At 32.6% G+C, this 11,837-nt stretch overlaps 1 protein-coding gene across 1 annotated transcript; it reads left to right on the top strand.

The window, feature by feature from the left end:
- The first annotated feature begins 813 nt into the window (after positions 1-813).
- LOC132311861 (UDP-glucosyltransferase 29-like) lies at positions 814-2,370 on the top strand. Its single transcript, XM_059809999.1, has one exon. It carries the CDS (start codon positions 874-876, stop codon positions 2,221-2,223), a length of 1,350 nt encoding a protein of 449 aa, XP_059665982.1. The 5' UTR covers positions 814-873; the 3' UTR covers positions 2,224-2,370.
- Positions 2,371-11,837: the final 9,467 nt, after the last annotated feature.

Genomic DNA, 11,837 nt, shown 5'->3' with positions numbered 1-11,837 from the left:
GACACCTTTTTGTTTTTAAAAAATTAAAAACTATACAAAAAAATTCTACTTGGTTCAGTTTTCGGAAAATTATTTTATGAAAACTGAGTTATAAAAATACCTGTTTAAATAATTCTCTAAAAATAAATTATTTTCGGAATTACAAACCAAACAAATTCTAAAGTTAATAAAAAATAAAGTTAATTTAAAGCTCGAGTTTGGCCTCCCAAACCCTTTGAAAGGAGTTTATTAACTTCAAATATGGCAGGCTAGTTTTTATGAGGCACGTTGAAGACCAATTTGATAAATAGTAGTAATTGTATTCACGAAGTACGATATATATAGTAGTAATTGTATTCACATGTCATGTTATGGTCAGAAGTACAATAGACAGTCAAGAGGCTCACAATTTGAATTTAAACCCATTAAATTCTAGGAGGAGAAAGTCTTGCCAAGTTGCCTACAGTTCTAGAAGAACATTTACGTAATTGTCGTAAAGTCGGTAGCTGATTCATCACAATTTGAATTTAAATGTTTATCTTAGTAGTAAAATATTTACAAATTGATATATACTTGACTTGGATCTTAGGAGAAAATCAATATCTTACCAATGTCATCCATATTATACAAGGAAAATTGGTATATGCTTGACTTGGTCCCAATAATTGTAAAGAGAAAGAGCACTAACCTCTAGTTTTTGGTCCCATCAATGTCGTCATTGCACATGCAACGCTAAGTGGACAATTATATAAAGGACAAAGTCATTTTATTATTATTATTATTATTATTATTTATTTATTTATTTTTGATAAAAAAAGAAGAGAAGAAAGACTATGTCCACTATTTATTCACCTTGAAGATTGAAAGAGAGAGACAGAGAACTAGTGAGAGAGCATGGATGAAAAACAGAGTAGTATCAGTGTGTTAATGCTGCCATGGTTAGCTCATGGCCACATATCTCCATTCCTAGAGCTAGCCAAAAGGCTCACAAAGAGAGACTTTTTCATATACTTGTGTTCAACACCTGTCAATCTCAATTCCATCAAGAAAAGGCTCACTGAAAACGAGTCTCACTCAATACAACTAGTAGAGCTTCACCTTCCATCCTTGCCTGACCTTCCTCCTCACTGCCACACAACCAATGGCCTCCCAACCCATCTCATGACCACCCTCAAACAGGCCTTTGAGATGTCAACCCCCAACTTCTCCAAGATCCTCAAAACCCTAAAACCAAACTTGCTCATTTATGACTACAACCAGCCGTGGGCAGCATCCATAGCTTCTTTCCACAACATTCCATCTGTTCAATTCCTAATCTTCGGAACCGCCTTCATGTCTTATATCATCCATACACTCAAGAATCCTAGTCTCCAATTCCCATTTCCAGCCATTTATATTCACGAGCCGGAGCGCGTTATGGTTCGTGGCTTGATTGATGCTTCTGTCAACGGAGTCACAGACGGAGAACGCTTCCTCCAAGCCCTCGAGCAGTCTTGTAACGTCGTGTTGATCAAGACTATATCTACAGACACGGAGAGGAAATATATGGATTATTTTTCAGCTTTGGCCAACAAAAAGATGGTGTCTTTAGGTCGACTTATTCAGGATCCTGTCAATATTGAAGATGAGTGTACAGAGATCATGCAGTGGCTTAACAAGAAGGATGAGTCTTCTACAGTTTTTGTTTGTTTTGGGAGTGAGTTCTTTCTGTCTAAGGAGGACATGGAAGAGTTGGCTCATGGATTAGAGCTTAGCAAGGTGAATTTCATATGGGCTGTTAGGTTTCCCATGGGAGAGAAAATTAGGCTTGAAGAGGCACTGCCTGAGGGGTATCTTGAGAGGGTAGGAGAGAGAGGAATGGTTGTTGAGGGGTGGGCTCCACAGGCAAAGATTCTAAGCCATCCAAGCACTGGAGGGTTTGTGAGTCACTGTGGATTGAGTTCTATTATGGAGAGCATGATGTTTGGTGTTCCAATCATAGCTATGCCTATGAATATTGACCAGCCATTTAATGCTAGAGTTGTGGAGGAGATTGGTGTGGGTGTGGAGGTCAAAAGAGAGAATGATGAAAGGGTTGAAAGGGAAGAGATAGCAAAGGTCATTAGAAAAGTGGTGGTGGAGAAAAATGGAGAAAATATAAGGAGTAAAGCAAGAGAAATGAGTGAGCATATAAGACTGAATGGAGAGGAAGAGATGGATGGGGTTGCAGATGAATTTATTCAACTCTGTAAGCAGAGGAAGTAGCACAAATTATTGAATGATCATTCAAATGCTTAGCAAGAATTATCTTTTCATGATTTGTATAATATTGTATGTCTAATGGTACAATTTATATTGAAAGTATTTCTTTCAATTATTCTTAATCCAGAAGAATATTTGTCTCTAATGAAACTCAAACTTTCAACCTTGTCAATGGATTACAAGAGCAGATGGGTTTTATTATAAATAAAAAAAATTGTCTGAAATTTATTTAATTCATTGCAGTATATGATGGTTTGCTATATTATTATCAGCAATGGTGTCAACGGGGGAGAAAAAGCAGCTTTATTAAAGGGTGAGGTAAATTAATTAATTGAGAGTGAAAAAATCATTTTCAGTAAAAAAAAAGAAAAGAAAAGAAAAAGGCGATTTTTAATTTGAAATGAGATTTAAACATAGACATAGTCTTTCTTGATAATGGAAAAGAATCAGCTCCAGTGCACCTCTCACTGGATAAAGTCCAATGAGGATTAAAGGGCTGAGATGAAACTACCTCAGCCCATTTGCCACATCACCTTTCTAGTCAGCACCCGGTCAGCAACTTAGTCGACAAAGTGACTAATGTACTTTTTTTTTTACCACATGTACTAATACATCATACAACATACATTTATACGTTATATGTTATACGTTATACAATATATCATATACAATATTATTTTATTTCAATATACTTCACTTTTATCTTTTCAGAAAAATTACAAATTATATTAAATTCTTCATCTTCTCTTTGACGTCATTTTTGCTCTGGTTGTTGTGCTTTCTTCTTCTTCCCTCGAATCTGGTATATTTTGTTCTGGTTCTTATGGAAAGGTGAAATCATTTCTCTTTGGTTTCCTTTTGCTCTGGTTCTTGTTGTATCTTCTTATTTCATCCAAACTATAGAGTAACCACCATAAACCCTAGATCGAAGAGAATAGCATAATTTTGGGGATAGTCTCGTGTGGATGAATATTTATGGGAGAATGGAAAATTGTTGCGTCTTTTGTTGTTCTGGGTCAAAAATCAAATCCGTGACTCATGTCATTGTTTTGGTCTTTCCAATTTCGTAAACGCCATGGAGGACAGTGGTTTTTGTTTCTCCATTGACGAAGAAGCGAACTAATTGAAACGCCATGGTCTTCTTTTGGATTGCATTTTCCTACAATCCAAACTCATAATTTTTTTTTTTTTTTTTAATTTCCCCTGCTATTTTATGTAATTAAATCATGTTTCTTTGATTAATTGATTGATTCTTTGTTTTGCAAATATTTGTAAGAACCATGTTGATGGCTTCTCTGTTGGTTTGATTGACGAGAGCAACGTGTTTGGTTTGAATGGAGCGTCACAAATATTGGACCTCCTGATACTCTTTAGTATGCATTCATTACCTTCTGTATCTCAAATCAAAGATTGTATCTTTTCTCAAATTTTAATATTTTTTAAAATTGGTCTTATTACTTATTGTTGGTGATAATTTTGGTGATTTATTTGAGGGTTTGAGATTGTGATGATGCATGATTTTTCAAAATGGTCTACAAAATTAGTGGGTTCTGTGTTTTTTAATTGATTGTAAATTATTCTTGATCCAATAATGGTGTAACATAATTTATTTACTTTTAATTATGTTTGCTTTATTAAATTGGTTTATATAATTAGTTAGTGGGTTCACTGGTCGGCTAATTGATTGTAGATTGTTCTTGATCAAGTAATGTCGATTGTAGTTAGTGGGCTCACTGGTCGGCTAATTGATTGTAGATTGTTCATGATCAAGTAACGTCGATTGTAGTTAGTGGGTTCACCGGTAGGTTGTTTTAAATATGTTATGTTTAAAAATGATTGAAATGATATAAAAGTGAAATCCCGTAAGCGAAGTGAAAAGAAAGAATGTCACAAATATTTTACATTTAATTCATGTTACTTATTTCATTCAATATATATGAGAAGTGTAAAATTAACCAAAGTCAAGAAAAAACTAAGCATGTGTTTATAATAAGATTATAACGATTTAAAAGTACAATCACTAAATAAAAAAATAAAAAAAAATCAGTTACTGTAGAAACACATTTATAACAAATATCACAAATTATTTCATTAAATATATATTTGAAATTAATAAAATGAACCAAAGTCAAAGGGAAACCAAGTACGTGTTTAGAATAGTGTTATAACGATTTTATAACTAATATCACAACTAAATTTTTTATAGTGTAGAAACATATTTGTAACAAATATCACAACTAATTTCATTCAATGTACACGAGATTTGTAAATTTAATCAAAGTCAAAGGAAAACTAAGCACGTATTATTACTAACATCATAACGATTTCATAACTAGCATCACAACTAAATTTTATATAGTCTAAGAACACATTTTTAACATAAATCACAACTTATTTCAATCTAACGGCTCTTTTTACATTAATGCACTCTCAACTACCTTTAAAAGGAAGAGTTTAGACTTTTTTATTTTTATTTTTTATTGTTATATTATAAAGTTCAGAAATGATACATGTTATAATTTAGTTAGAATATATCATATAATTGATATTTGGAACATGATATTTTTAAGTTGTGATGTCGTTATGAAGATATGTTTGTTTAATATTATATTTGATTTATGCTAAGTATTTGATATAAGTCATATAAAAATAACAAATGATACATGTTCAGAGTAAGTTGGGATGTCGCATATAATTCTCGTTTCAAACATGTTACATTTAAATTGTAATGTCCTAAAACAATGTTTATTTGATTCCATACTTGATTCATATTACGTATTTAAAATAAGTTACATAAAATTAATATGTGATACATTTTACGAGTAGGTTGGGATATCATATATAATGCATATTTGAAACATATGATGTCAAAGTTGTACGAGTAAGTTGGGATATCACACATAATTTACCTTCGAAACATGGTACATTAAAGTTGTATTACCATTCTAAAATATATTTGTTTAATTTCACACTTGATTCATATTCACGAAAAAGTAACATGTGATACATATTATATATAAGTTAGGATGTCGAATATAATTTGCATTTGAAACATGTTACATTTTGTTTGTAATGTCATTCCAAAAATATATTTATTTCATAGGGTGTCTAAACAAGTCACACTAGATAGTGTATTTGTCAACATACTTACATCATATGTTTTTTTTTAAAGTTGCTTTCCTTAGGGCAACATTTATAAAATTTTAGATATTAGTCGTCATTACGATCATACTATCTTCCCAAATTTTATTTAAATCACAATTCCATAATTAAATTGCAAAGCCACACATGAAACACCAAAATATTTATATATAGTATTCGAATAAGATTTAACATTCATCGTCTAATATTAATATTGTAATGACCTTGGATTTTTCAACCCAGTGTGTCCTGTGATAACCCGAAGCGGATCCAAAATGCGGAAGTAAAATGAAACCAAGTTCTCAGAGATGTACATCATCCCTAAGACACAAGAATGGCCATTCAAGGAATTTCAAGACTCAGTGGAAGCAAAATGAAGACAAGGGTATCAAAACCTTACTAAAAGAAGGACCAAGGGTAAAATGGTCATTTTACCCTAAGAGGAAGGAATTTGAATCCCAACAAGTCCAATGAAATCAAAAAAATCCAAAAACATCATTTGGTAACTTCACATGAAGTCTCAAGGCTAAAGGAAATGAAATCCCAGAAGAACCCTATCCCGGTTCGAACCAAATCCGACACCCTCTCACTAAAACAAGGATATCATGAGCTAGGAAAAGAATCTAAAATTGAAATTAGTACCATTAGAAAGCTTATTTTGACACGGTTAATTTAGACTTAAGAACGGACCAATTTGGAGTTAAAACGAAGAAGTTACAACAATTCAAAGTTGGAAGGTCAAAGCTGAACGTGCAACAGTAACTGCAAGACTTGAACCGGTTTAGCCTCCTTGAACTGGTTCAATATGGGCAGTATGCCCATGCTGGACCAAAAGACACATCTTGAACTGGTTCAACTATTCTTGAACCGGTTCAACTTGACCGGAGTTGAACTTAAACAGCAGAAACAGTGTTTTGGCAGAAAAATGAGTTTGGAGTGCAGTTTTCGAGATCAAGATGACATTTTTTGAAAAAATGTCGTGAAGAAACTCCCCCTAAAATCACATTTTCTATGTGACGGAGTCAAGAACGGAATTTATTTCCCAAAGAAAATCCCCAAAATGCCCTTAAGCAAGATTTTTCAACAAAAGTGTGAAATGAATTCATAAGAGGCTCATTTCGCCAACGAAAGAGTTTTTCCCAAAAACAACCATGCACGCAGACGTAACTTACCTATTAGGACGCGCTACAATGATCCACGGTTTAAAAATACCGTCGATGCAAAATACGACCCCCCCTAATGGCCAAAATGACAAAAATGAAGCTTGAAATGAAAACTTGGAACTCAAAATTATGAAATGGTTTTGAAATGTCGTTTGGCCCTTGACCACACTTCATACATGATAAATGAATGCTAATGGATGAATTTCACACACAATGCACGATTTGGTGCAAAATAGCATACTAAAACGTATGATTTTTCATATATTCTCATTAAACGCAAGATTTGACATCCATGGCATAAATGTAATTCCGAAAGAATTTTGGCCATTTGCCTCATGTCATATACATAAAATGAGAATCAAAAAGTGTGCTTAGGCACACATTACAAGTTTAGAACTAAATATACACATTTGACATTTAAGGTTACAAATGGCTTTTCAAGCCAACCTTCACAAGAATTGAACCCTTCAAGTCCTTAAATCATCCAAGCATAATGAGTACCTCAACCTTGATTCCTGTACCTGAAATATGCCCCAGTAACTTTGGGGTGAGTAACATAAAGCTACTCGTAGGAAATGAGCATGCATCGACCTAGCATTTTACAATTTTATTACCTTAAGGTGAAACATGTCAAAGGGCTCATGCCACCTAACGTCTATGTCAAGGGCGAGATTTAGAGAGCATCTTAAGCTACCCTAGATCATTTCTAACATAAATCACATCATCTATGCAATTCAAACCACATAAAAGCATGCTATCCAAAGCAACAAGATAGAGATTCTCAAGGTTATCAACTTGGAATCTAAAATACGAAAACGACAAAAGTGGGTCATGCCACCTAACGTCTATGTTCCAAATGAATTCATAGGATCATTCTTAAGCTACATTTGAACAACAAAACATGAATCACAACATCTATGCAATTTAACCAATATAGATGCATGCTATACAAAACAACTAGATATAGATTCTCAAAGTTATCAACTTGAAATCTAAAATACGAGATCAACTAAATATAGCAATTTAATATAATTAAAATTTCTAATACCACACATCAAGACATAAATTCTCAAAGTTATCAACTTAAAATCTAAAATACAAGATCAACTAATTATAGCAATTTTGTATAATTAGAATTTCTAATACCACACATCAAGATATAGATTCTAAAAGTTATCAAATTGAAATCTAAAAGTGCGAAATTAACTAAATATAGAAATTTAGTATAATTAGAATTTCTAATATCACACATCAAGACATAGAATCTCAAAGTTATTAACTTGAAATCTAAAAGTGAGAAATCAAATAATGAAATACTTGGACATCTAAGCTCAGAATTCTGTCGAGACCTCAACGGTTATTCCGGGCATTAACCCGCAGGGAATATCACCCTAAGTGCGCACTATCTCAATTGGGGAGAACTCATACCTTCCGCACTAGAGCCAAACTCTATCCATAACATAGTAACCATGTCCCAAGTGACTCCAAAAATAAATAAGTTAACAACTTATATACGCATTAAATAGTACACGAAACTACCTTCATGCACAAGTAGGTTGAAGCCATACAACACATGCTCTAAATCCACAACTATTATAGGATGACAAATGTCGAATCCTCAGAGCGCGATTCGTTACGCGCTATAATAACATCACATGTCGAATCTTCAGTGTGCGATTCGTTACACGCTATACCAATATATTCCAATATTGAAACATAACTCATAAATCCATTATAAGTCTAAAATCATGCTTTAAACATATTATCAATGTCAAATACATGATTCAATCAATAATGCAATAGAAACAGAAATTAATTAAATAACTAATTAATTTCCCTGGGTTTCAAGTCTCAATCAAATGACCCGCAATTCATACATGTTAAACAACATAGCATGGTATCCACACACATTCACAAAAATCTCAAGTAGGGCAATGGTACAACAAGGTAGAATTTAATTATATTATGATAATTAAACTTCTAAATTTCAAAGCAACTTCAAATGGTCCCTATTTAATATATACTAGTATACAAGTCCTAGTCATCATGATTATCAAGTTAAAAACTTAATTAGGCCAAGGGAACCATTAAATAGATTTTAATTAATTTATTTAATTTAAAATCTCTAGATTTTCATACTTGTCCAAATGCTCTCAAATTAAAGTATGTTAACAAATATGCCAAGACTTAATTTAAAAGCATATCACAACTTAATTTCATACAAGGTACACCCATGAAAGTTAAACTTCCACGAAAGATAATTATTAAATAAAAAATGCAATTCTTATTCAAATAATTCCAATTTAATATATGTTAACACACATATCAAAACATAATTTATCATCATGCTACTTTTCAATTCTAAGCTATATGCATCATTGTAAATTTAATCTTATACAAAGAATTAAAATTACTAATTTCCTAGATTTGATACAAGTCATGCAAACAATTTGTATAATCATGGAAAACATCCATTACAATACATACAAAATCCTAAAACATTCCCTACCTCCATTTGAGATGAAATCTCAAATCCCCACCGAAATGAAACGGCTCCAAATCCGACGAAACTTCCAGGTTTTGTTAGGGACAATACGGTGAACAAGAACCCCAAGGAAGCCCTATGAAAACTAAGGCACTATGACTTTTCATTGAAGGAAAGAAGCTCAAAAAAGGAGAGAGAAGATGGCAGCCATGGGAGGACTTAGGGCCGGCCATGGGAGAGAGAGAGAGAGAAAAAATCTGATTTTTCTTTCTAAGGCCCTCTATTTATAGAAAACTCAAAAAGTGCCCTGAACATGCACCGCCGGGTCCGGAAAAGTGAAATTTTAGCAGACGCGGTCAAACGGCGAAACTCCGTGAACAAAAAAGAACCGAAATGAGAAAAGATGAACAACGGAAGAAACAGCGTAGAAAATCGAGTCCCGAGCAGAGAGATATGCCCCGAACAAGTTCGGTGGCAATTGGAGCCAAAAACCCTGAAACTAGAGAAAAATGACCAGAACGAAATTCTAAGAGTACACGACTCGACGAAATGTGAAAATAAATCTCGTACGAGGATCTAGGCTCAAAACAAGGCATTTAGCAATAACTTTCATTAATTGCATAATGGCCCATCCAAAAAGTTAAAACTGCACAACTAGTCCAAAATGAAAATATCTTCCAAAAATATTTTCTTAAAAACCCCTAAAATAAATATCTTCAAAAGATATTTATGAAAAACAACCCAAGAAAAGAATAAGTTTTCAAAGAACTTTACATCTGTGTCCCTACGGACACTGGGAGCAACTAGAGTACTTTTCTGCAAAAGTAAAGATATGTATTTCGTGAAAACCACTTAGAATGAAGATACGTGAAGTCAAAAACTAACTCCAAACACAAGAAGTGTGGTTATGCCAACAAAGTGACAAATGGGGAAAAGACGAAATAGGGAAAAGAACGAAAAGTGAATAGTGTCCGAAAAATGAAAATATGGAAATGACACGGTCCTCAAAGGAAGTTATCAATCCAAAGAAAAGAGTCTCAGAAACTATTTCTGAGCACTCAAGATGACATTATGCGATGAAAAACTGAGCTCAGAAAGGAAAAGAATAACGGAAAAAAAATATCCGTGAAAATCTAGGAAAAGGAAAGGAAAGAAAATGACCGGGTTATTACAAATATAATAACAATAAATGAGCAAGTCACTAATTGTTTCAAATATGTGAAATAAAATAATTCAATAAATAAATCACAATGCCAACGACTTTAGACCACGCATCAAATGGGCAACTTTATGGACAACTTATCCTTCTGTTTGTTTCTGCATTGGTAATTTCAATAGCTTTCTTTGTAACAATTCCATCAAAATATCAGTATAACTTAATGCTTACAAAATTACATTCAGTTCTCGTAAAAAATAGGGGATGTTGCACACAATAATACATTAAAGTGTCAAATGAAAATATAAATTCAGTTCTCATAGAAAATAGGGGATATTGCGAACAATAATGCATTAAAGCGTCAAATGAAAATATAAGCATATTGGCTCATCTTATCTTGGAAATCAAATAATGAGTCAGTCACATGGAAATAAAAATCAGCATTAATATATGTAAAAGAATAAGAAATCAGCCGACCTTTAACTTATTATACTTCTATTGAATAACTATTGGCTCACATAAGGCTTCATTTTGTTCATCCTGGTAAAAGCATTTTTAAAAAAGAGAAGGGACAAATAGTTCATTCATATTGCATAAACTTTAATCCAAAGTATATTAAGATATGAAATTTGTGTACATACAGATTCCTCTCGTCCCTTATCTAAGTTATCACAATATTCAATAAGTTCAATAAATAAATTAAATTAAAATTAACATTCAGTGATGCGTCCTTTCTTCACTTATTAGGTCCATTGTTTCCCTTAATCTCCAAAACCCTAGTTGCCTACAAATTTAACAGTGTTTGGAAGCTCAAAACCTTCTGCCTCATGACCTATGAAAATTTTTTTAGCACCATTACTTCCCAATTTATTTGCACGCTAGTTTCTAGAAACAATAAGAATATCCTTATAAGTCCAATTTTTTTTTAAAAAAATTCAATTTATAAGGTAAAAGATCATATTAAGCGATAGATCCTTGAATGCAGAAGTAGAAAGTCAAAATATCAGTTGTAGCATACAAAAATTTATTTAATATTCTATTTTTCAGACCATCATTGAGAGAGAAAATAATATTAAATACGAGTTTGGTACCACCAAAATAATAGAAAGGAATGTCAAAACTCCATCATATCAAGATATAACATTTTCTAATATAGTTACCACAAATAAATCATATATGAACTCAAAGAGGCCAAGAGTCTAAGATGTGAATCCAATTAATGAGCTTAAAAATATAATCATTGGTTCATTTGGAATAAATTGCTTAAGATAATTTCATCTAAAAAAAAAATGACTGATAACTAAAAATATGAAAGCATAAGTTGTTTGTCTAATGATACCTAATAAAATAAGGGGTTTTGAAAAAAAAATTCATTAAAGATCTTTTATCAACTTATTACACTTAAGTAGCAATATATATATATAGGTAAATGCCACAACTATATCCCTATATTCCATGTCAAATTTATGTTCTTTCTGGCCTCGCCATTTTCGATTAACACTCTTAGATAAGGATACCATATTACCAACATTAACCAAAGGGAGTTTTACAGCATATGACTCCCAAAAACCCCAATCCAATGAAGAATTTAAAGAAGATCGACCTATTGGAGATTTTAAGCTCTTGTTGCTTTCCACTCCATAACCACCAAGACTAATAGGTAAATGCCACA

The sequence above is a fragment of the Cornus florida genome, unplaced genomic scaffold, assembly GCF_030987335.1.
Source record: "Cornus florida cultivar Cherokee Brave unplaced genomic scaffold, ASM3098733v1 CherokeeBrave_3.0.0_Hap2_Chr06, whole genome shotgun sequence".
Classification (NCBI taxonomy): Eukaryota; Viridiplantae; Streptophyta; class Magnoliopsida; order Cornales; family Cornaceae; genus Cornus; species Cornus florida.
Note: the sequence above shows the minus strand (reverse complement) of the source record. Positions and strands in the feature narration are given on the sequence as shown.

Excerpts from the sequence above, each read along its gene's own strand:
- LOC132311861 (XM_059809999.1), top strand. The coding sequence starts at position 874 with ATGGATGAAAAACAGAGTAGTATCAGTGTGTTAATGCTGCCATGGTTA.